Source organism: Mesocricetus auratus, unplaced genomic scaffold (genome assembly GCF_017639785.1).
Source record: "Mesocricetus auratus isolate SY011 unplaced genomic scaffold, BCM_Maur_2.0 Super-Scaffold_6730, whole genome shotgun sequence".
NCBI classification, from domain to species: Eukaryota; Metazoa; Chordata; class Mammalia; order Rodentia; family Cricetidae; genus Mesocricetus; species Mesocricetus auratus.
In genome coordinates, this window is record NW_024429184.1 from 100,876,837 (window position 1) to 100,902,172 (window position 25,336).

At 42.3% G+C, this 25,336-nt stretch overlaps 1 protein-coding gene across 3 annotated transcripts in view; it reads left to right on the plus strand.

Annotated features, from left to right (window-relative positions):
* Znf608 (zinc finger protein 608) overlaps positions 1-25,336 on the plus strand; it is a 109,335-nt gene that overhangs the window by 3,407 nt on the left and 80,592 nt on the right. For all 3 annotated transcript variants that reach the window (XM_005069106.4, XM_040741799.1, XM_040741800.1), the window contains exon 2: positions 404-1,528. In XM_005069106.4, the coding sequence (XP_005069163.2) occupies positions 614-1,528 (915 nt within the window). In that variant the 5' untranslated portion in view covers positions 404-613. The remainder of the gene's footprint in view (positions 1-403; positions 1,529-25,336) is intronic.

Genomic DNA, 25,336 nt, shown 5'->3' on the forward strand with positions numbered 1-25,336 from the left:
AGGGACGTTTAACACCATGTTTTTCTTGTCTGAGTGTCCTGGATTTTTTCCTAGGGTTGAAATAGCCCATGTGCTAGGCAAAAATGTTCAACTTAAAAAAAAAAGCCACAAAAATCTTTCTGTGCTTTAATCAGATCCTTGGAGATATTTTAATGCTTTTAAAGAACTGGCTATTCCCCTGTTGAGAGGGATTTTTGTTTTAGCTTCTGTAAGATGCTTATTGTCAGGGGGTGCTGTTCAAGTCTGGCTGTTTTCTTAAGACCTGGCATTGGACTGTGGAGACAATAATGAGCCCCTTACTCTCTGTCCCTCCCTGTACCCTTTTACTGACTCCCCAGTATTAATCGTTTTCTATTCTGGTAACACCCAGACAAGAAACATTCGCCTCTCTTCCCCTCCACAGGAGATGGTGGACCTGGAGTGAAGGGTGTGAGATCTCTGGACACATTCTCCGGGCAGGAAAAAGCAGAGGACGACTGGAAGTTTTTTGTTTTTTTGTTTTGTTTGTTTTTTTTTTTTTCCTTAAGAGAAAGCCCAGAGGAGCTAAACGAATGTCCCCTCACTTCCCAAGGAAAGTTCATCGGATTTTTAATCTAGAGACCTCATCTTCAGGATGTCCGTGAACGTTTCGACTGCAGGAAAAGGTGTGGATCCAAATACAGTTGATACTTATGACAGTGGCGATGATTGGGAAATCGGGGTTGGAAATTTAATCATTGATTTGGACGCCGATTTGGAGAAGGACAGACAGAAATTTGAGATGAATAATCCCACCAACACCACTACCAACAGCAACACTAAGGATTGTGGAGGTCCGGCCTCCAATGGGACCGGTACTACCTCAGCCTTAGCTGATGGCCTAAAATTTGCTTCTGTTCAGCCCTCCGCTCCCCAGGGGAATTCACACAAAGAGACCAGCAAATCAAAAGTGAAAAGGGCTAAAACTTCTAAGGATGCTAATAAATCTCTGCCTTCTGCTGCCTTGTATGGAATTCCCGAGATCAGCAGCACTGGCAAGAGGCAGGAAGTCCAAGGGCGCCCTGGAGAGGCTACTGGCATGAATTCAGCGCTGGGTCAAAGTGTGAGTGGCGGCGGCGGCGGCGGCGGCGGCAACCCAAACAGCAACGGTACCAGCACCGGGACCTCGGCTGCCACCGCGGGGGCAAGCTCCTGTGGGAAAAGCAAGGAGGAAAAGCCAGGGAAAAGCCACAGCAGTCGAGGCGCCAAGCGGGATAAGGATGCTGCAAGATCCCGAAAAGACAAGCATGACCTGCTGCAGGTCCACCAGAATGGCAGCGGAGGCCAGGTGCCTTCCGGTGGTCACCTCTATGGCTTTGGGTCCAAGAGCAATGGAAGTGGTGCGAGCCCCTTCCACTGTGGGGGCGCTGGGAGTGGCAGCGTCGCGGCTGCAGGGGAAGTTAGCAAAAGTGCTGCGGATTCAGCGCTCATGGGAAACTCTATGTTGGTCAAGAAGGAAGAGGAGGAGGAGGAGAGCCACAGGCGAATCAAGAAACTGAAAACCGAGAAGGTAGGATAGGGTCGCCTTCTTGTGTGTCCCACTAAGTGTGCATCTGTTTGGGGATGTGGGATGTGCCTCCGGGTGCTTTACACTTCCTAGTGCTTTGGGGTTCTCTGTGACTATGACTGTCATCCTTTATGAGTGCAGTGTTTGGCTCTTGCTTCTGCTGCTTGTGGTGCCAGGTTTGAAAGGTCATAGGGTGGGAGATTCTGGGTGTCCTAAGTGCCTTTTGCCTTGTAAGGGCTCCTTGGCCGCCAGCAAGTTGTCCGTGTGCTTTGACTAGAAAACCTGCTGCTGCACTAGAGTGACTTTCGTCCTGGTTTCTTCCCTAAGAAGAATTGTCGTCTGTGTTATTGTTAACAATGTGTCCTTAGGAACCGGGTTCTAGTTCCCTCTGTGGAAAGGAATGTGAAGGGTTATGTACAGTCATTGTTCTGTTACTTTCCCCGAAATAGTTCTGTCAAAGGATGTACTCCAGGCTTGGAGTGTTGGTCACTGATTTAGTAACCGTGCAGCCAAAGTGTGATGTTTTTGGTGATGGGGAGGACTCTCTCCCTTTGCTCTCTCACCAATTTGCAGCTAGAGTTGAGCCTGCTATCACCTTGGTGTTTAGCTTGCCTGGGCAACTGGAGGCTCAGTAAGAAGAACTGGAAAGCACACTTGGCTGGTGTTCCTGAAATGTAACTCTCTAACCAAAGGGGGCATGGTGGCAGCAGCGAAGGGGAATACTGGAAATGTGTGCTGCAATTAACAATGCTTCCCTTAGGCCATTTGGACCCTTGCACCGCTCTTGGTCATTGTTTTAAAGTCCCTGGTTAGACACTACTGGGAAAACTGTCCCCAGTGTTACCTTGCTTAGACATGGAGGCCTGGGTCTTGTTCGTCTGGGATGCAGCTGCTTTGGGGTAATGTCTGGCAACAGATGGGTCTGTGTCTACCAGGAGCATTGGTTGTGAGGTGAGAGTGTTGTTTCTATGAAATTAACCTTTAGATTCATCCCACAAGTTGTAGCATGCAGATGTAGTATTTCTACCAATGTGCTTATTATATGATGTGATGATTTTTTTTTTTTGCCTTTTCTTTCTTGATCAGAATTGTAAGTGATGCTAAGAATCTCCTGGGGATTATTTCTGCATGGTCACAGTTCTCTGATCCTTTTTTATTTTTGACTTCATGTGCCCAAGATTTAAATTACAACATAGGAGTAAAGTTCTGATTGTAGACCTTGATGGAGGCAGAAAAAAGGTGTAGACAACAGAGTCAAACTTGCAAAAGGCCACTGATTACTTTTTTAATCTAAATCCTCTTAGATAGCCTTTCACGTTGATGAATCTAAATGAACTTTAAAAAAATAATGCTCAGATTTTGCTTCTTAGTTTAAATGTGTGGTTTCACATAATTTCTCCTAAAAAGACGTTTTGAAATCTTCTTATTACTTAGTACAGTGGGGCATTTACTTTTGTTGCCAATAGTCTTCAAATTGCAGCTCTAATCTGCTTTAACCGTCTGGATGAATTGCCCTAATCCAGCGCTCACAAGGCTGTGGTTAAGGAGTCAGAGCTGTTTGATTGGATCCACTGGCTGCTGGGAATGTGGGAGGCTCTGCCCTTTGGCGTTCCCCTTAGCCTTTTTAATCTTCCAGCCAAATGTTCACATTCAACAACTTTGTTTAGCTGGCGATCGGAACATTTCAGGGTCTCAAAGGCTGCTGTCATGGCAACTGAGATTAGTGCGTGGTGTAGGTTCTCCAGTTTTTGTGTTCTTTTGCCTTCCCAGCCACAGAGGAAAGTGGGTGAGGAGTGGAATTATTCGCACACATGCAATGCATCTTCAGGCAGAGCAGTACAAATGGAATCACATCAATTCCACAAATGAAGAGCAGACAAGTCATGGTAGGGACCGAGGTTGGGGGAGGGAAGAGAGACAACACTGCCCAGAAAAATGGAAACTGTGTACCAAGCTCAGCCACTAGAGTTGGCTCAGACACCCTCTTAGGATGGTTTCCAGGGACCTGCAACCCACAGTGTTGGCCACTCTTTACAAGCTGAGGTGTTGGCTTGAGATCTCAGATACAATCCCTTAAGCACTGTCCTCCCCATCCCCCAAAGGACTTAATAATATGTCCATCCTTGGCTCCCAGAGATGCCAACTCTCAGGCTTGAATACCATGAAGGAAAGCAAACCTAATTCCACTAGCTACTGGTTGTGTCAAATTAGGCTTTGCGTTAGAAAATACTTCTCAACGGCAGAAAAATGCCTGTTTAGGGCCCACTTGACTTGAAAAAAAACCAAAGCTTCATATCTAAAGTTTTTTTTTTGTTAACAGTCTAAATGTTTTAAGTTCAACATTGCTTGAAGAACCAGGTTATTGAAGAGCAAGTGCCCCCAGGGTAAAAATGATTAACTTGCAGCAATTATGTGTGGCTTTTGTGTGTGCAGGGGGAAGACGTTAAAAACCTAAGGGCAATGTGTGTGTTGTATTTTTTTTTCCTGGTTGGAAGGTTAGACAAGATTCGTAAGACTTGCTGTCACTGGATAACTTTCACAGCATGCTTAAATGTCTATTTTTGGTCTATTTCTTCTGTTTCTTCACTACACAAAGTCATGTAAAACATGATAAATTGGACCTTATGAAACCTCATTAAATCAATGAGTATTCTGGCTCCTTTATGTGAAAACCACAAGTATGTTGTAAAAGTCGCCACTCCCTTAATACATGAAAAAAAAATCAAAACACGCCATAATTCCAAGATGCTTGAGCCGTATTTCTATAGCCTATTCTGTGGTTAAGTCACCAGTGACACGTCTGAGTAAGTAGATTTGATGGGTTGGCTTTTGGTTGTTAAGACCTGTCTCTCCACCTTCTTTCACCTTCCTTTCAAAGCATAATGGTCCTGCACTGAAGCTGTTCCCCTATCTCCCGCCCTCATCTTATAGTTTAGACTTGGCAGAGAAGGAGTCATTGGGCTGGATTAAACAGTTATGTTGAGTACTGTTACATTCAGTGGGCTTATTCAATCACTAGAATGTTGGGAAACACATAGAAAGAAGTCCCCAGAAAACAGCCAGTACTTAAACAGAAATAAATGAAAGGCACATGTCTTAGGGGTCTATGCAGTATGTGCTCCAAGAAGGGTCACTTCTGTGATATTATAAACTCTTTTCATTTTCATGGGCCTTGTCTTTCCAAAGATGGTGTTTATAAATGGACCTGTCTATAACAGGACATCATTCATTCTGTTTTATTCTCCTTGTAGAAGCCTTTTTACACTTCACTAGGGAATCCTGACACATTCTCTAAGTGAGTGTGAGCAGTTTAAGAACATATTTTGATTAATGGCTTTTGTGGATATGTTCCCCACACACAACCCCCCATAATAGAGTGTGTCCTGTGAATTAGGGAGTGCATTTGATCTAAGGCGCAATGAAAGGAAGGTCGCTCGCTTTAATGAAGCAACTGAGTCCATTGTGGTTGGACAGGGCACTGTTTTGAAAGTTACATGTGGCTTTAGCTAGAAGTGGCTTCCTGTCATCACTGCTTCTCCTCCTTTTCCAATAGACATCCTGGGAGGGTGACAGAGGGGCTGTTCAGCTGTATCTTTGGGAACACATGGGTCTTGTAGTATTTGTGTGATCACGTCCACCATTGAACTCTCCGTTTAGCATTTGAAATCTGTTATGTTTGCTGGAGGAAAAAAAAAAGTAGAAGTATGCACAAATTGAGCTAAAGAAGGTGATGTCCAGCTACTTTAATAACTTGTCAAATAGCCTGCAATACAAAGGGGGAGAAAGGCAGGAGGAGGGGGTGGATGTCCAAATGTCCTAAGGCTGGGAATATGATCTTCAAGTGAAATTGCTTGGGTGCAAGATGATTTTAATTAGAGTATTATAAAGACTTATTTTTTTTCCAAGCAGCATTTTATAGTTAGTAAATGACATGAATGGCGAAAGTGCTAAGCAGAAATCTCCCTAGCCACAGAGGTGTTCAATAACCAGATTCAAACAACATGCAAAGTACCATCTGTTCTTCATTTCCAGCGTGAAACATGGGGATTGAATGAATGGCTGAGATTTTGCCTCAATTTCGACGATGTCTGTGTTCTTTTTTTTTTTTAATTTAAAAAAGTTCACCTGGTACTTTATAGAGAGTTGAAATTGCAGTAATACGAGCACCATTGTGAAAACACATGTTCCCACATTTCTTTTAACCAGTTCCACTTATATTTGGAGGGTTTCCAGAGGTTCAGCCATTGACCACTTTCTATGGGTTACTCCATTTCTACAGGCCCTCACTATGAGGGGGTCAGTTCTTCAAAGATCTAAATGATTCTGTCAATTTTCTTCCTGGAGGCTACAGGGGGAAAGGCTCCCCAGGGTTGACCCTGGTCATCACTCTTCATTAATCTAATTTTGGGTGATAGTGCCTGGGACTGGTGTTTACTATACATAGGCCATACTCTAGCATCCTTGATAAGCAGCAACATACTCCTTTAAGGCTAACTTTTGAGTCCTTAACTCTTAGACTCCAGGATTCTTGGTTCTGGGCTTAGTGGGAACCCTGGGTAAAACATTATCCGGCCTTTGTTTGAGGTCTTTTATTGAAGCTAATGACTGGGCTTGTGCCTTCCTGAGATAAATGACATTATCTCTGAGTGGGCTGACAGGAAACAGACATGTTAATGGTGAAGCTGCAGGGGAGTATCTGCTTGGGTTCTGACAAAGGATTGGAGAACGGACCCCTGGTTGTGGTCATTAGCACATAATGCATTCTTGCTCAGTCTAAGAGGCCCTTGATAATTGGAAAGCTATTTTAGCCACAAGCACTTAAATCATAAATTTACTACTTCTAGTTCCTTTGCATTTTTTAAAAATAGAGTAGCAAAGTAAAGTGTTTTTGTTAAGAATTGTCTATTGTGCTCTTTGAAGGTGACAGTTGGGGCTGTTGGTAATGAATGAATGACATTTGGGGAAACTTCAGGTTAAATCATTTGTTTTAAAACCAGGTAGGCACCCTCTTTGTGTTTCAAAATTGTTCAGCCTTCCTTCTACATTCACAGGCAAAAAACCAAAACAAAACAAAAAATAAAAGTAGATACAAAGCTTCAGGGAATCCAATTTTATATTTGAAGATGTCTCGTGGGAAGGGGATAAAAATCTCCTTTTTTATAAGCTGGGAAAGAGATTTTGCTCAGTGATTTGAGTGTAATGAAACCTACCTTTTGAAGTGTATGTTTAAAAAAGTCATGGGTATAATTGAGTTTCAATGCAATTTAAACTCTGCTGCTTGAACGAAGATAATTGCCACGTTGAAAACACTCTAGAGGTGCAGAAGAGGTGGAGGGATCGTGCTCTTCTATTCTTTAATATTAAGCATTGGGAAGTTTGTCATAGTAATTACTGTAGCACAACATAGTTTTGATTGCCAGAGCTCTCAACTTGCCAGTGATCTGAACATCAAGGGTTTTGCTTGAATACTAAATAGTTTATTTCTAAGTTACCTGAATAGCATTCCCCTGTCATGTAGAAGCCAGAACTAAGGAAACATTGGATTGCCCTTGGCAGTAGCATCACGGTGAGAATATTACTTCTTTATTAGGATCATTACCAGCAAATAATATGTGCATTGAATACAGTAGGGACAGAAAACAGGTGAAACTTTGCTCCAGTAATGGCTTAGGTGGTCACCATGTAGGAGGTCTTTCATAGAGGTCTGTGAGTCTAAATGATGTCATTGCATGTATAGATGTTGCTTTGGTAGTCTTAGTTGGTATGAGCTTTATTCTTAAAACACAAAACAAACAGGTAAAAACAAACAAACAAAAATCAAACCCCACAGTTTTGAGATCGCTCAAAGGGTAAAGCCACTTGCCATAAAGTCTAATGACCTGAGTGTATTACTTGGGATCCACATTGTGGAAGGAGGGAATTGACTCTTGTGATTTGTCCTCCTACCCTCTTCATGTGTCCCGTGGCAGAGGCACACCCCCACACCTGAGAGCAGATGCACCCATGAATGAATGAATGAATGAATGAAATTTAAAAACAACAGTACCACTAATTTTGCATTTCACTCTGCTCCAGAGAAAGGAGGCCCCTCCCTCAGTGTCCAGTTCTGTCTCTCCACTGAAATTTCACTAATGCTTGCTTGCTTCCTGTTACAAGTACTTCCTAATTCCAGCTAAAGGTTTTGGCAACTGGAACAAAGCCATTGCAAGGGAATGAAAGGTCGTTAAAAGCCCTTTAGCTGGCTGACCAGCAGTTGGGCTGTTTGTAATGCCATTTTGGGAGTTGCAGGGGAATTCAAAATGGTGAGACTGGCACTTTGTTCTGGAAGCTGAATGTTACATGTCTGCTGAGTTTTGCTTAGGAACACCTTTGGGAATGTAGTAGAAGTGATTATGGGTTTTGATCACAAAGCAAATACTTGTATTTGGTAGGCCAAGGGGCCTTAAACTAGAGGGATCTCATCTGATATTCAGAAGTTTTTACCCCCAGGGAAGCTAAATGAAAATTTAAAGTCTACATGTAGCTGTAATAGAGAAGGCAGTCATTAGGGTGTTCTGACAAGGTAGGGTGCTAGGACAAGTGGGCTTGAAATGGTGAACGGACATCACTGTGAACTTTTTTGAAGTCACTCCCTCTTTTTTCCCATATCACCCAACACAGTCTGATTATTATTCACCGTGACTTTCAGCCACTTTTTTTTCTCCCCCTGGGACTCTTCATTGTCAGTAGTACCTTAAGAAAAAATGTACTGGGGGGGGCACATTTAGGCATCTCCCAATAATGCCAAATGACTGTAGGCTTCACAGTTTAGGAGTAAATCAAAATATATTGGTTATGTTTTGTGCTGTTTATGATAATTTTAGAAAGCACGCATTTAGGGTTGAGAATGGGCTTATTATGTTAACCAGAGAGCAGATGGCATGGTGCCACAGACGTATAATTTTACTTAAAGGGACTTTCAAGGTTTTGATGTGTTTTCTTTTCCTCTTATTTCCCTGATGGCTTCTTTTTTATTGAAGGGTAACTTAAAGAGACCTGGTAGCAATTTTACTGGCTTCCCCTGACAGTTTGAAATAATAGCCTGGTCTTTGGTTGTACTGATCTTCTACCAGTGAGCTTGATTCTGGTTTTTGTCATGTGGCTGTCTGTGTGTGTGTGTGTGTGTGTGTGTGTGTGTGTGTGTGTGTAAAGTGTTTGTAATATGTTTTAAGAAATGGACTCATATGCATCAATCAACAACAGATGACAAAGTTCCAGTTGGTCTCACTTTTGTAAACTCCTGAAAGTTACTGTTCTCCCTTTTGATTAAAGACAACTCCTGGTTTGGTAGAAAGCCTACCTGGCTGGCTGCTTCCCTTCACATTAGTCACTGGCGGTTCAAAGGTCAGGTCCAAGTTGTTCCCTGTTAGGTTAGCAGCCTGTGTTAGAGGGGTGAGTTACTGCCTCACCACACTTTTGAATTCTGCTAACATAAAATCACTGTTTATGTTCCTGTGTAGATTTTACAGTTTAGCTCATTCTTCACTTAAAATAAGAGGGGAACTTGGAGAACATTCCTCCTCCTCCTGTCCTCCTCCCCCCTCCTTTCCTTTTTCAAACTGTTCTCAGCCAGACCAGCTTACTTTTGAATTTCCTGTCATCTCCTTCACTGACTTTATGGATAGCTCATATTAAAAACAATAATGTTTGACTTGGAAGGACTGAAACCTTGGCTTTTCATTCTTCACAGAGAAGTGTTTATTTGCATGTGGCTCACCTCAGGACATGGATAATGCTATCAAGTCTGGGTTTTATTATGGGTTTATGATTAGCAGAGTGGCACTTGGTTCTGTGTTCCCAGGCTCCAATTCTTTTGTGATGGAAATGAAATTAGGACCGAATCTAGGAAGCAAAGGAGAAAACGGGCAACAACAAATAGAACCTGACCTTTGACCTAGATCAAAAGTAAGCGGTGATTTTAAAAAATCCAAGTGAGAGAAATGGAGTAGTCCGTTTTAACTCGGCGTGAAGCTGTGTGGAAGTTGAGCAGAGCACTGATGAATGGTAGATACCCGGTCAACGAGGCAGCCGGCATTGTCTGACATCTTGGTAACTGATGGAGAAGCGCTGAGCATTCCCAGATCCGTCGACTGCTGGGAGGTGCAAGCTCAGTTAAGTCCCTCATGTGTGCTGCTGCCACCCAAAGGGAGCAGCATGGTGTCAGAAGGGAGCAATTGGTCTCCCTCCACCCCCTACATCCAGCTCCATTTGGGCAATTGTCTCCATTTACATTCCTTGCCCAAATCCTTCCCCAGCCTTTCCCGTGATGGCGCAGCAGATGAAGACACTGAAGTCGAAAGCCAGCAGCTGTTTCCATTACTTCATGGCTCTATGAGCCCCCACAAGCTGCTTCCCCCTTCCTCCCCTCCCCCACCCGGCAAAGAAAGGCCTCTCCTTTGGACTTGGGCATCCTCCCGTGTGTCACTGTGCAGGTTCCTTTATTTTGGGTGTGAGAGTGGACCAGATACCGTCCGGTCTGGTTCCCTAGGGGCGTGGTCTGGGCTTTCGGGACCGTGCTGCGCGCTCCTGGACTGCGGGAACGCGCGTCCTTCTTACAGCCGGGGACCCGTTTATGGCCCTGAGCGCAGTAAATCTGTCAGCTCTTCGGGATGCCTTCACCTCTTTCTTCATTTACTCCAGCTTCTAGTCTGACAACGTTCCCCTGAGGCGGAATTCTAATCTGCTTCCAATTAGTTGTAAAATGTGACTGAAATTTCCACATTATGACTGCTGTTTTACTTACATGCACACATCTAGAAACAAATTAATGCCCTTCAATAGCATCTATTTATTTATCTATCTATCTATCTATTTATTTATTTATCTATCTGTCTATTTATTTATTTCCTGACCATTAGGAACGACTTCCAGGCATCACATCTCCCCCTTCTCCACTGTCACATGTGGAATATAGTAAAACAAGAGAAATCCTTTGGCCAGGGTTCGGCCTACTGCAGTCATCTTTCAAAATTTCCCAGAATGTATTGCATATGTTTAAGTTTTGCAAAAAAAAATTTTTGTAGAATTTCTAAAATAAACAAAACAGAATATTTGGCTAAGGAGGGGTCCCTGTGGAGTGTTTTAATAGAACACAAATACAAATTTACTACTAAATAAAGCACAGCTATATTTGACCCAGACACGATTACATGCTACATTTTAAAATTCTTTCATTTTAGGGCCAAAAGCTGTAACCCCAGATAGAGGAATTGGGTCATCACTTGGCTTGATAAATAGGATTGCATTAATGATGTCATTGTAGACACTAACAAGTACACTAAACTGTGTTCAAGTTCTTGGAGCACAATCTCTTGGGAATGTTGGTGTCCTTGTATTATCATCCTTGGTGTCCCCCAACCCCCAAACAGAAGTTCACATACTATGAGAAAGGACCAGTTCTGGCTTTCAGGTTGGTTCTACTGTGGAAAAATTTTTATACAATAATGTTCATTACTCTAGTTCCTTCTTTTCAATGAATTTTTACAAAGTTGTTGGTCCACCTGATTTGTGTGAATATTGGAAGTGTTTTAATCTTGGCCAAGAAAGAAAGGTTAAAAATGCTATTTTATTACATCCCTTGGAAACTACTTTCTCAGATACTGTACTGGAGAATTTTAGTACACATGGCAGTGGATCTATGGCTTAGCATTGGTGGAGACTTGCTACTCTTGACGTTAAAGGGCATAAACAGCAGAATTTATTGGCACATTTTATAGGAGAGTTCCATCTTCAAGCATCTTGGCAGATGGATACCAACAACAGTAATGGGCTTTAAAGCGGTGTGAAGGGTTTTATTGATGGTAAAGTGGTTATGTTGATCATGTCACTCAGTTTCCAAGTAACACTTTCACATGTAAATTGATGCAACCATTGTCTTTTCAAGGTCATTGTCATATAATAATAAAAGTCCCATGTTGATTGATTTTTTCCCACCTTCCTTTTTATGTTAAATTTTCAATCTCTGTAATCAAGAAGGAGGAGTATTTATTTCACTGCCATTAAGCAGGTCTTATTTTACATTATTTGTTATGTAAGGAATATAAATTACTTAGATGATTTTATAAAAAAATTTAATTTATTATCTATGAAATATAAATGACTCAAACTATTTCTACAAAATTGCTTTATTTAAATATATGCAAACTCTATAAAAGCAATAGGCAAGTCTTTTGTATGGCTTTTTTTTCCTTCTCCCTTAATGTCTGGTAGCAAAAAGAAAAATGGGCAGATTGAAATCCCTAAAATTGTAAAACATGGGCCTCTTAGACTGTGGAGACCTCCTAGCTTAAAAAGCATTGCCTCTCCTTACCAAACCTCACAATAGGCATGGCTGTGGTAGCCCTTCTACTCCTGGGATTCACTAATTACCCCTTAATGAGGTCAGCCTGTTCCAGTCTTTCTCTCTATCTTGGGAGGAAAAGCACACAGGACAGTTGGATTTCAAGTGGATCTTGCTGTATTTGCAACTTAGCACAACTTCTTTGAAGGCCCCTAGGGTGCTTAATTGGGGCCTGGCATTTGTGTTCAGGGTGGCGGTGCTGCTACACACAGCTACTCATTGTGTGTTTGGAAGCCACTGTGCATCTTGGAAGCATTACATGCTTTTGTTGATAGTGCACAGTTTTCTAAACTTGGAATGAGCTTATTCCCTTTTAACTGTTGAGAGGGCAAAATAATGGATGAATCTAGAAGTTTCTGGGGTTGGGCAGCAGCCAAGCTGTTAAACAACAACAAAAAAGGATGAATGAAGACTTTAATTGTAGAGCAAACCATTTGTTTACACACTAAGACTTACTTCTCACTAAGTCCTATGAACTGGTAGGTGGCAAAATGAGGCTATAAACTAGAACTTGATTACCCAGGGTTGTGTTTTTTGATCATGCTCAAGTGTTTCTCCCAGGTCCCTTCTTTGCATGTAAAGGAGGCAAAAGAAGGACTTATTTAATTATTTACCAGGAAGACTGCTTGGCCAGGAACATGTCTCAAACTATTAAAAAAAAAAAATGAGGTAGGAGGTTGGAAGGCAGGTGCTTATTGCTTTCTTGCCCGGTCAAGATGTTAAAACCCTAAGGTCTTGTAGCTGAGAGAAGGACTTGAGTACTCTGGCTGTGTTTTGTTTTTTCTTTTGTTGTGATGGTGGTGGAGAGGGCCAAGCAGGGAGATGCTCTAGGTGGGCAGTCAAGAAAGGTTTGCACAAGAGGATGGGTAATGGAGGGCCCTTGGTGCCTCAAGGTCTTTCCCAACACATTCTCCAGAATTGTTGGGACATTTGTTAGAAATATCCCCTATTTCATTGAGTAGCATGGTTCTCGACAGACAGGGACTCTCCAGGAAGGCATGAGCAATCAAGGGGCCAAAGAGCTGTTGTCTGCAAGTCTGAGGCTAGAGTGATTCTCTCTTAGAAAACAACAGGTGAATTCTTTTTGGTTCAGGAGAATACCAGAAACAATGGCCTTTGTTCCTGCAGTAGCTGGAGTTCAGCCTTCTATTCTTTTGGATAAAAAGCTTTAGGGATGTCTGCAGGAAACTACTGTTTTCCAGAAGTATCAGTCTAAACACTTCCTCATTCGTTACTTACATTTTTACATCAAACGAGTGGGTGAAATCTTTATTTCAAACTACTCTTTTGTTGACAAATTGTCACACTTTCTGATAACTCCAGATCCAAATACTTTTACGGCCTCTGATCTGTCTGGCCACGATCAAAGCCATCCCATTGGAGCACCAGAACCATTTGTTCACTGCTCCATGAGTTCTTTAACGATTTATGTGTATGGGTGTTTGTGATGCAACTGTGTCTGTGCACCAAGTGCAGACTTAGTGCCCAGGGAGACTGGAAGAGGACATTGAATGCCCTGGAACTGGAGTTAGGGATGACTGTGAGCTGCCTTGGTGCTGGGTATTGAACCCGGCCCTCCAAGCTCAGTGCTCTTTTCTTTTTTCTTTTCCTTCTTTCTTTTATTTTATTTTCTTTCTTTTTTTTTTTTTTTTTTTTTGAGACAGGGTTTCTCTGTGTAGCCCTGGTTGTCCTGGAATGCACTCTGTAGACCAGGCTGGCCTGGAACTCCCAAGTGCCTCCCAAGTGCTGGGATTAAGGCATGAGCCACCACCTTCCACCTAGTTGCCAGGCTTTTAAGAAGTCACCACCTAAACACGCTTTCTACTCAAGTGTTCAGTTTGCATTCACAGATAGGTTAAAGAATGGGGGAAGGCAGGTGCTGAGCTTTCTGCTCCCACAACTTAATGTGCGAGTTCCTCTCTAGCCTTGCTGGTCCTCTTTAGCCTGTTTTATATGCTATTTGGATGGATCCTTTTTGTTCCCAGCATAAAGTGTGTGTGTAGAGAGAGAGAGAGAGAGAGAGAGAGAGAGAGAGAGAGAGAGAGAGAGAGAGAGAGAGAGAGCTATCCTGAGAGGCTCTGAAAATGATTTTATAAATCTGCTTACACCAAGTCTAATACTTTCTATCTTAGCTTATATTAAAGGCTTAAGGTGCACTCTGAAAGACTGCCACGAGAATCCCCCAGCTTGCTGCAAGATTGCGTACATTATTTCCTACTACCAGCCGATCTTTTCCATGGCCCCGAGCTAGTGTAGTTGCAGTTAGTTCCAGACGCTAATCCTGCCCAGTTTTAGAGTGATGGGAACTCATACTAGCTGCATACCAGTGATCAGATGACAACAGGAGGTTACTTGCCTTGTTAGAGTTCAGCCATTTGGATTTTAAGTCTTAAACACCTTGAGTTTCTGACAATTGTGGTAAACACTGAAGAAACCAGCAGACTTTTAAAGTTGAATTGTTTATTTAGTTGACATCCTTACTACAGTACAACACTGAACATACAGATTCCTTCAAGTAGATTTTTAAAGGATTTATTTCATTTATTAATGGTGTGTGTGTGTGTGTGTGTGTGTGTGTGTGTGTGTGTGTGTGCCTGTGGAGGCCAGAGGTGTTGGATCTTCTACCCTGGAGCTAGAGTTACAGCAGTTGTGAGCAGCTTGGCAGGGGTGCTGGAAGCTGAACTTAAATCTTAAATCCCCTGGGTATAGGTTTTTTTTTAACCTGTGAGCCATCTCTCCAGCACCAAGGGTATACTTTGTTTTTAAACTGCTGAGCTACTTCCCCAGCCCCTCGGCTTGCTTTTTAGTCTGGTGAGTGGCTTGCCACTGTACACCAGTGGAAGGTAAGAGTTAAATGGTGGTAAAGAAGTAGGTAATGATTTCTCTTTTGTCTTGTGAATTCTTAAAGGTTTCTCGAGTCTCCCTCATTTGGAGTTTGTTGTCGCTTGTTTCAGGATGTAAAAAATGAAACTAACTGGATAAATAGTTCTGTGCAGTGGGGTATGGTCGCCTCCATGTTATTTGAGTCTGAATGTGCGTGCATAATTGGAGAGATTATTGGAGAGAGAGTGTTTTGCTGTGGTAGATGTGGTTTAAATCCTAGCGCTGAGCATAGCATTTAGTTTCTCAGCTTACCCACAAAATCTGTGACTCATTTAGTGAATGTGAAGATTTTTGTCCAGATGGTTAGGTTTAATTGTAAAAACTGGAAAGATTTCAGAGTACCCTTTGGGGGGAGTGTGGGAAACGAGTAAACAACAAAAATGAATTAGGAGTAACCATAAATTACTAAACATAACATATATGTATATTTGATATTTATAAACACACACGCACATAGTCTTAAACACACATATACATGTATATGCAGGCAGGGGAAAGCTAAAGTGATCACAGCAGCACAAAGGGTTGGTATGCAGAAGAAGAGTGATTCCACTATAGTCTGATCCGAACACTCACGTGTTTAGCCTTTCCGGAGCTCAGAGCAGCTTCCACACAAGAATGACAAGGTCCCCCACTTCCTCATCACTGGAGATTCTTGGTTAAGGTCATGGATTTTTAATTCATTAGACATTAAAGTTGATTGTGCTCTCGCCTGGGACTTGACCTAAAGGCCTGGGCCTGCCTGTTTCTCTCACTGCTGCTGTGTAGCCCAGAGACATAGGAAGCTTGACATCAGCATCCATTTCTTCTTCACAAGTCTTGCATATGACAGCCCTGACAGGATGAGTAAAATAATCCGTAAGGGTGCTTTCAAAACTGCTCAAGACCTCCTCCTTCCTATCACCTTTTATGCAGACAGGCACCGAAAGCACAGACATTGCCTCTCTCATGCTTTGTAGTCAGGATACAGATGACCTAATTCTTGACCTCACATATTATCTTTCTTTTCCCCAGTAAATTTTGTTTGAAGTTGGTAGGCTAATAGACTCTATACCGAACTCTTTTTGCGTTACCTGGATTTATAGGGAGAGAAAGAAATGATGTACCAATGGCTTCAGGAACTAGCAGACAGAAGGGGAGGCTGTGTGGCTATTGACAATGTTTGTTTTGCTTGAGTAAAGTGGACATGGGCTGTGGAAAATGGTCTATCAGGTACATTTCTCTTGCACAGGAATAGAAATGTAGCAGACATCAGGAAGTGTAGAGGAGTGAGCTCAGAGAGCTAAATCGATGTGTTATACTTTCCATATACCAACTGCTTGCATAGCTGATGATGGGATCTTTAAAATAGCCCAAGGAATGAAACCAGGTTGTTTTGTATGAAAGGAAGATTTTTTTAAAAAAGAAGAAAGAAAAGAAGGAGGCCAGCCATACTGGTATAGTGATTTTCAGGTTACGAAAAGACATGTATAGGAGGAGTCAGGGGAGAGTGCTTCCTGTGTGGGAGTAAGTTGAAGTCTGTTGAGGCTGTTACATCCAGCAGGGTTAGCTCTCTACCTCAAGTGATCTTTGCTTTGCCACCCTTGGCTAAATTCCTGCAAAAATATCTTTCTCCATCTTCTGATAGGCTCCTATCTGTTGATAGTCTGGTTTTTCTCCCTCTGTTTATCAAGAGCTTTGACCTCTGTTAGCAATCCTTTGGATGGTTCCTAATGGTGATTTTGAGATAGTAGTGCTCTCTCCATGGAGAATAGACTGATAAAAGCCAGGATAATAAGGCTCAAATGTAGGGACTGTCTGGTAGGAAGACAGACTGGAGGGTGTTTTTGCTGTCTTCTGTAATACCCTTTGAGGAGTCCTCCTTTCTTCCTGTGAGTCAGGCTGATTTTAGAATCAGTTCCCTCTATTCTTTCTTCTTGCCCTCTCTTTCTTATTCCTCCCTCCCTCCCCTTGTCCTTCTCCCCAACCTGGGGCTTCATTCATACTAGGAAACGCTCTGTCACTGAGCAATAACCCCTATCCTTTTTTGGTAGAGATTTCTTTTAAGATGGCATTGCAAATGGAAGTGATAAGATTAAAGCAGAATGTAACATTGATGGTGTGAGGATTGCCTTATATAGTTCAGGCTACAGGAGTCCCAAGGACACAGTGGGTTGTAAGAAGATAGGATTTGTGCAAGCAATGGTACAATTTATTTTGTCCCAAGTCTTTGTTTGAGCAATGGGAGTTAGGGTTGACAGAGCACACAGGTGTATTTTTTTTTTCTGTTAGAAATTCTGGACTATTTTAAGATACATTGTCATGGAATATTAGTTGAAGATGTGTTACATTTGTTTATGCTATGGAACATTTGTTTAATGATGCAAGGATGTGTTCCATTCTTTTGTGTTGCATTTGTTTAACTCTGTGAAGTCGTGTTAATGTACCTGTCTAAAACACCTGATTGGTCTAATAAAGAGCTGAACAGCCAATAGCTAGACAGGAGAAAGGATAGGCAAGACTGGCAGGCAGAGAGAATAAATAAGAGGAGATATCTGGGAAAAGACATCAAGGATCTAGAGTAGAAGAAGAGGAGGACTCCAGGGATCAGCCACCCAGCTATACAGCAAGCTATAGAGTAAAAAGTAAAGAAAGGTATGCAGAGTAGAGAAAGATAAAAGCCCAAAGGCAAAAGATAATGGGATAATTTAAGAAAAGCCAGCAAGAAACAAGCCAAGCTAAGGTCAGGCAGTCATAAGAATAAGACTCCACGTAATTAATTGGGAGCTGGGTGGTGCTCCTCCAAAGAGCCAAAAGAGTTAAAAAAAAAAAAATAACAGCCACCACCAACAACACAGTGGAAAAGAGGGTCACTGGAAAAATGTAGATTCATCCTGCTTGTGAACTACAGGATGCTTCTTTAAGACTTTCAGTGGCAGGAAGTTGCTCTAATGGGAGAGATTGAATCTCAGAGGCTGAGGTGGCTACGGCTGGAAGTTTTATTACAGGGTAAAGAGCCCTGTCAAGTGTACGCTTGGGATGGGAGAGGAAGAGCAGTTGGAGTAGAAAGAGCTGCACCAGCAGATCCAGCAAGTGATGCTGACTCAAGGGGGCTTGAGCTTGGAATATGGATTGATTGGATTGGATGCAAGCACTGTTTTTTTGGATGTGCTTCCCAGCCTTTTTCTTGGCTGACTGCACATGCTGTTAAATCCCCTGAGATAACACACAAGGCATGTGCTTAGCACAGACCGTGTCCAGATTGGATTGGGACCTGGGCCTAGCCCGGTCATGCAGGGCCTTGTAGGCCATGGTTAAGAAGTTCCAATTCTAGTTGGAATGAAATGAGATTCCAAATTTTAAGCAAGGGAATAACATGATTTAGTCTGCTTTTTAAAAAAAACTTCCTTCAGACTTCTGTTCAGTGTGGAGAACTGATTGCCAGAGGTGCAGTGAAATTGGTTACAAGACTTTTTCAGAAGCTCCCATGAGACACAGTAGATGCCTTCGTTAGTTATAGAGTTTGGTTGAAAGTAGTTATGCTGTCCAAAGGTAAAGACAGACTAGAAGTTAGTCTGAAGCTGTGACACAGTGCAAGCTAAGGACAAGGACTGAATGGGGTGGGGGTGGGGTTGGTGGAATCAGGAGTTATAAGCCACTTTATTTGTTTCAGTTTTTGAAACAGGTTATCATGTATTCCTGACTGGTGTCAATAAACATCTGAAGATCACCTTGAACCTCTGACCATCCTTCCCTCACCTTCTGAGTATTGTCAATATCGGCACACAGCAGGGAACTCAGCTATGACAACTTTTGACACAGCCAAAGGCAAACTGATGTCTGTGACATTCATTCACTCAATTAGATGGTTAGGGTTAGCACAGACTAGGAGGAACTCAAGTTGGTGAGCTGTGAAATGTCACCCAGAGAGTGAGTGTCCTGAGGAAAAGACAGAGACCAGAGCTGATCCATGGAGTGTTGAGAAGAGCCGGGGGGCACAGGTGCTGTGGAAGAGGAAACCCCAGGCAATCTGGTGTTTCTGGAAAGCAAGTTTAGAAATTCCGTCCAGGTGGCTCTGATCATCTGTGCCAAATGCTGCCAAGGTTAAGATGAGACTCAGAATCAGTGGCTGCTAAACTCAACAATCGTAGTCCTTCCTGAAACACAGGGGCAGGGAAACACAAAAGTCATTGAAAGACTTAGGTTATTATTATTATATTTGGCTTTTCAAGACAGGGTTTCTCTGTATAGCTTTGAAGCCTGTCCTGATACTTGCTCTGTAAACCAGGCTGGCCTCGAACTCACTTAGATCTGCCTGCCTCTGCCTCCTGAGTGTTGGGATTAAAGGCTTGCACCACAACTGCTCAAAGACTTAGGTTATTTTGTAGAGGGTGGGAAAAATAAGAATATATCAATACTTTTTAAATGGGTTAATGTAAGGATGAAAATATTAATCTAAATATTTGTTATTTTCCAAGGAGGGGCTGAAGCTGTGGATGTAGTTCAGCTTGCACAAAGTCCTGAGAGTGGTCCACAGTGTCTTCTTTAGATGTAAAGCAACTTCAAGGATAGCCCAGGATACACGAGACCCTGTTTTAAGAAAAATAAACATATGTCATTTTCAAAACGTAAGGGAACTTTTAATAGCCTGCTTGTGTGCTGCTGTGGAACTGGGTGGGGTGAGTTGGAGATATAATTATACTAGAGTGAAGGCAATAAATGTTCTTTAATAGGTATGAGGGTCAGGATAGGGAGACTGGGTACCTGGGGACTGCCTTGGACGTTTGTAGTTGAACAAGTCCTCTACTGTGGAATGAAAGATGGAATATGTTCACACACAGAGGGTTGATGGAATTTGTGGCTGAAAAACAAAACAACCCCTTCTGATTAAAACAACAGCAACGTGTACAGAGTTTTGCTGGTGACTGCATAGGCCTGGCACATGCTAAGCATGCTGGGGAACTACATCCCTGGCCAGGAAGATTTTATTTTACCATCTGCGCCAGTTGTTACAGTGTTAAGGGACTTAGAAATCTCTTTAATAGAGATGTTGTAGACAACACTTGTGTATTCAATTTTTTTTTAATTCCTCCTGTGTTTTAGGGTTCTTTGACTATTTTGTGTTCAGGATATACAAGCATATACATGTCTCAATTTATTTTTCCATCCATGCCTTTATCCGTATCTTCACTTAACAAGTAATGTTTGAATGCCCGTGTCTGGGTCTCCAAAGCATGGTAGAGAGCAACAGGAGTTTCTGTACTGTGAAGTGAAAAAGTCTATTTTTTTTATGAAGAAACCCTTTTGTTTTATGGTGTTGTGTGTTGTAAGGGAAAATCTAGCAGGGCAGGATGGAAGAGTGAACTGATAGAAGGGAGAGTTTATGTGTGTTCTGCTCAAGTAGGACCTGAGTATAGTCAAGACCCATTTGACCTGTGGATGGAATGAAGATCCCAGAGAATAGTAGTTCCTGAGATGAGAAGTGTTTGTGTGCTTGAGGAGATACAGTCTCTAGAGTGTCTTGAACTGGATGCTGGTGAGGAAAATACAAGGAGGTGCAGTGGTGGTAGTATGTGTGTATGTGTGTGGGGGAGGTAGGCTGTGAGTTCAGTGATCTTTGTTAAACTTCGGCTCCATTCCTAGTTCTTTTGATTTTTCATTTCAAAGAGGTGAAGGAAGATGGAGGTATTATCTTGTGTGAATTATGCCCACTGATTCCACACTGAACACTGCCAATCGTGAGGGATATGGGAAATGGGAAAGCTAGAACCTTCTTTAGAAGACATTGATGAAGAAGGGAGTGTTTCCTAGATTCTAGGGGCACACACACATACTTTATAAATGCATACACCCTCATACCCAGCAGCACATGTATAAACACACACACTTTATGCACACACAGGTGCACACACATAACCATCCAAGCACACACATTTAATAAGCTCACACATAGCCACACATACATACACTCACTCATACACACTGACTGTATTTTATAAATAAAATTGACTATTATTACATTTACAAACAACAGAGGTAAAAAACCGATGGGTGATGACACCTCTTGTTTTACACCCCTCTACTTTCACACTTCCTTGAAGTCTCATACATCTACGTGTTGGGAGTTGTTGCACAGGCTGTTAGTCACAGCACTCAGAATGCCAAGGCAGGAGCATCGCAAGTCAGAAGCCAGCCTGGACATCACAGAGAGGCCTTGTTGTAACGTGAGGTTCTTTTGTCTCAGCTAGGCCCTGCGTCAGCCCCAAATGAACACACAGATTCTATATTAGTTATAAAACTGTTGGCCATTGGTGGCTATTGGCAAGGGTTTCTTATTGGGTGGCTCTGTCTTCATCATTAACCCATTTCTATTAATTTAAGTATGTCCACATCGTCTTATCTTACCATAGAAGGGTCCGGACCCCTAAAACCTGTGGTGGCTCACGTGGTGACTGCTAAACGTCTCTGCAGAGAAGAGAGCGATTTCCTGTTTGTCCCTGATTACATCCTGTTTCTGTCCAGCTACATCACTTCCTATCTGGCCAATCAGCCAATCAGTGTTTTATTCATTAACCAATAAGAGAAACATATATACAGAAGAACATTCCCCATCAGTAAATTAGTTGTGTCTAGTAAATTGCTGGTTTGTTTTGTTGTGTTTGATGCAGAATCTTCTGTGTGGTACAAGTGGCCTTAAACTGGAGATTCTCCTTCCTCTGATTTAAGATAATTCTCAAATAACTTTAAATTTTTTTAGAAGTCAGTACAGGAGTCTGGAAAAGTTGAAGTTATAATTATCTATCTCATAATGGACACCTTTATGGCATTCTTTCCCCAATTCCTCATCCCTCCTAGCCTGCTCCTTAGAGTCAGTCCCCATTAGACTCCATGTCTTTCTTGAAGTAGTCCCTGCCTGTTAATCATATGAATTTGTTCTTCCAGTCTCGGCACAATTGAGAGCACATTAAAGAGATCGATCTGCTCATTGCCCTTATCACTTAGCTATATTTTGAAATTACTCTTTTACCTTGGATTCCACAGGTTAGCTGCTCTGATACCATGGAGGCTCTTGCCACTATTTTTCAATTATAAAAAATATCAATTAAGGGGGCTGGAGAGATGGCTCAGAGGTTAAGAGCACTGACTGCTCTTCCAGAGGTCTTGAGTTCAATTCCCAGCAACCACATTGTGGCTGACAACCATCTACAATTCAATCTGGTGTATATGTAATAAATAAATAAATCTTTTTTAAAAATATCAGTTAACATCTTTTCATATGTACATCTCAAAATGTAATTTTCCTCCAAGCTGACTGTATGTTGTGGATCACCCAACACTATACAATGTGTGTTTCATTGCAATTTACTACCATGGGCTATGATTTTGTGGCTTTGCTGTTAACCTGATGGCAATTTACCATTTCAATATGTGTTTTTCATCAGTACAAGCCATTGTATGTAGTTCTGTATTTTCTTAAGCACTGAGAGCTTGTAATCTTTGCCTGGTTTTATAGTGAGCCAACCACTTCTTGAAGAAGTTCAGATGTATGTTAACTAAACACACTAATTGTTTACATTTTGCAAATGTTTTGCTTCTACTCATCCTTTCACACTCCCTTGAGATCTAAGCAAGCCTCCGTGGTGGGTGGTTTGCAAATTTTTGTATGATTTATTTTTATTTTATGTTCACGGGTGTTTTGCCTGCATGAATGTCTGTGTGAGGGTGTCAGTTGCCCTGGAACTGGGGTTACAGACAGGTGTGAGCTGCCATGTGGGTACTGGGAATTGAACCTGGGTCCTCTGGAAGAGCAGACAGTGCTCTCAGTCACTCAGCCTTCTCTCCAGCCCCCTGCAAATATTTTTTCCCATCTCTTAGCTCCACTGTGCAAAATTCTTAAACTGTGCAATCAAGTCCATAATTAGTTTCCTTTCATGACTGCTAGGCTATGCATTGGCTTAGGGAGACCTTACTTATTCCAAGATTATCAAATTGTTTCCTACTGCTCTCCTAATGTTGTGACTCTCTTTTAAGCCTTTTTGTTTTTGTTTTTGTTTTTGTTTTATTGAGACATGGTCTCACTATATAGACCTGACTGTCCTGGAACTTACTCTGCGGACCAGACTGACCTTGAATTTACAGAGATTTGCTTGCCTCTGCCTACCAAGTGCTGGGATTACAGACAGGCTCCACCATGCCTGGCTTGAACATTATGCTTTGATCACAGTTGTATATCTCAGTTACCTAAGGAATGCTTAATCCCTCCTCCGAGTTCCCTATACACTGAGTCCCAGGTGCCCTGCCTCCCGAGCTCCATTGTGTGCATTTTGATTAAGATTCAAGCCAGTCTTCTGAAGATTCTCTCTCTCTCTCTCTCTCTCTCTCTCTCTCTCATCCTCCCTCCCTCTCAAGAATAGTTATTCAAATCTACTTTTAGAAAAGAGAGCTCATAAAATCACCGTATTGCTGCTTAAAATGCCAGTTCCTTGCGGAGTTTTGCGGATGCGGCCAGACGGGAGCTGGAATTAGAAGCATTGACTATGCAGGTCTAGTCCCAGGTAGATTGAAGGCTGGGACACGCTTCCTCCTGATTCCTAGAACTCTGGGTCAGAAACTTCCCCGCGCAAATGAATTTGCTTAGGTAGGAGATGAGCTGCTCTGTGTTTGCTGGCCCATTGGTTAAGCAGTGCAGACACTGGCCTTGGCTAGGGGAGAAGTTCAGGGAGTGTCCAAACACTCAGTTGCGTGGATTTCCTCTGCAGTCTTACCTGTGCAGGTCACCTCTTTGTGCTTTGACTTCTTTTATGATGATGGGAGAAAGTCACCGCTTGGGGACTCCTGTTATTTGTTTCTGCTTTTCTTTCTGGGACTCAGTTTTCTGAATGTTCCTCCGTTTCCCCAAGAGCTGTATCCCCCACCCCCATTTCTGCTTTCAGCACTGCAGGTGAGAACGTCTTTTGTGTACACCGTTTCCATCTTGTTCTGTGATCTGTGCGCACACATTTCCCTTGTGAGCTCGGGGACCCCTGAAGACATTCTTACTTATTTTTATCCCTGTCGGTGATTGTTGAGCTGTGCGCTCCTGTATGGCAGTCACAGGGTAGAGGCGAGTCTTCATGGTGGCTTTCCCGGGGCCAGATCTTTTTGTTTTGTTTTGTTTTGTTTTGTTTTTCTCTTATGAGATCGTAGGCAAAGATACTGTTAGGAATGGTCTGGGTTTTGTCTGTCTTGCATTTATGTGCACTTTCAATTCTTCAAAATTATTTGTGTAATTGGTTGGATTGCATCTGCTTCCCAAGTCTGGTAAGGCCTGTCTGTTGAAACTTAAAGAACAAAGATAAAGATGATGAACTCGGAAAGTTTATACTGTGTCAGAACAACAGATAACAGTGATGTCTTCCATGTTGGAAGTTTTATGTCTGATGGTTTCTTTGTTAACCACAAAACCCCCAGGGCTAAATGGACAGCTACTCTTCCAAAAGTGAAAAATAAAAACCCTCAATATTCAAAGTAAAGGAAGAGATACAAATAGAAAAATTTACATCAAAGCAAACCTGATTTGCAAAGGAAATAAAAAGGAGAGGGTAGGGGCTGGGGAGATGGCTCAGGGGGTAAAAAGTGTGGTATGTATGCGGGAGGACCTGACTTCAGATTGTCACCACCCGGTTAAGAAGCAAGGCGTGGCAGCGCTCACCTATAATTCTGGCCTGGGGTGGTGCAGACTGTATTCTCTGGGGTACTCGCCAGTCAGTCTAGCAGAAATGGAGGCCTCTGGGTCCAGTGAGAGACATCACTTCAAAACTAAGGTGGAGAGTGATTAAGGAAGACACCAAAAGTCAGTTTCTGGCCTCTCTAGACATGTGCACGCCCGGGCACACTTATGTACACCAAATACATGCATAGAAATAGTCAGCCCTTGTGTTTGAAGTGTGATGAGATCTTAAGAAATCAAGCATCCAGCACTCGGGAGGCAGAGGCAGGTGGATCTCTGTGAGTTCGAGGCCAGCCTGGTCTACAAGAGCTAGTTCCAGGACAGCCTCCAAAGCCACAGAGAAACCCTGTCTCGAAAAACCAAAAAAAAACCAAAAAAAAAAAAAAAAAAAGAAAAAGAAATCAAGCATCAATTTAGCCTTTTTCCGCTATGCTAAAGTTCATGGAAGAATTTGGAATATTACCCTATCTGAGGGTATCTGTATATCATTGTCTGTACTCCTTTGTAATCATTAGCTATAAATGCTGCTGAAAAGAACAGTGGTTTTGGTGGGTCATGTAGGGTAGTTCATGCCTTTCATCCCAGAGGCAGCAGATCTCTGAGTCTATGGTCAGCCTGGTCTTTATAGCAAGTTACAAGTCAGCCTAGAAGTTACATAGTGAGATCCTGCCTGTAAAAGAGTTGAACAGTGGTTATATTTTTACCTTTAAATTACACATTAACCTCAACATGCTATCTAAGCATATTTATTATTATTATTATTATTTTATTTTCAAGGCAGGGTCTCACTATGTAGCTCTGACTAGCCTTGAACTCACTATATAGACCAGGCTGGTCTTGAACTCATAGAGACCCTGCCACT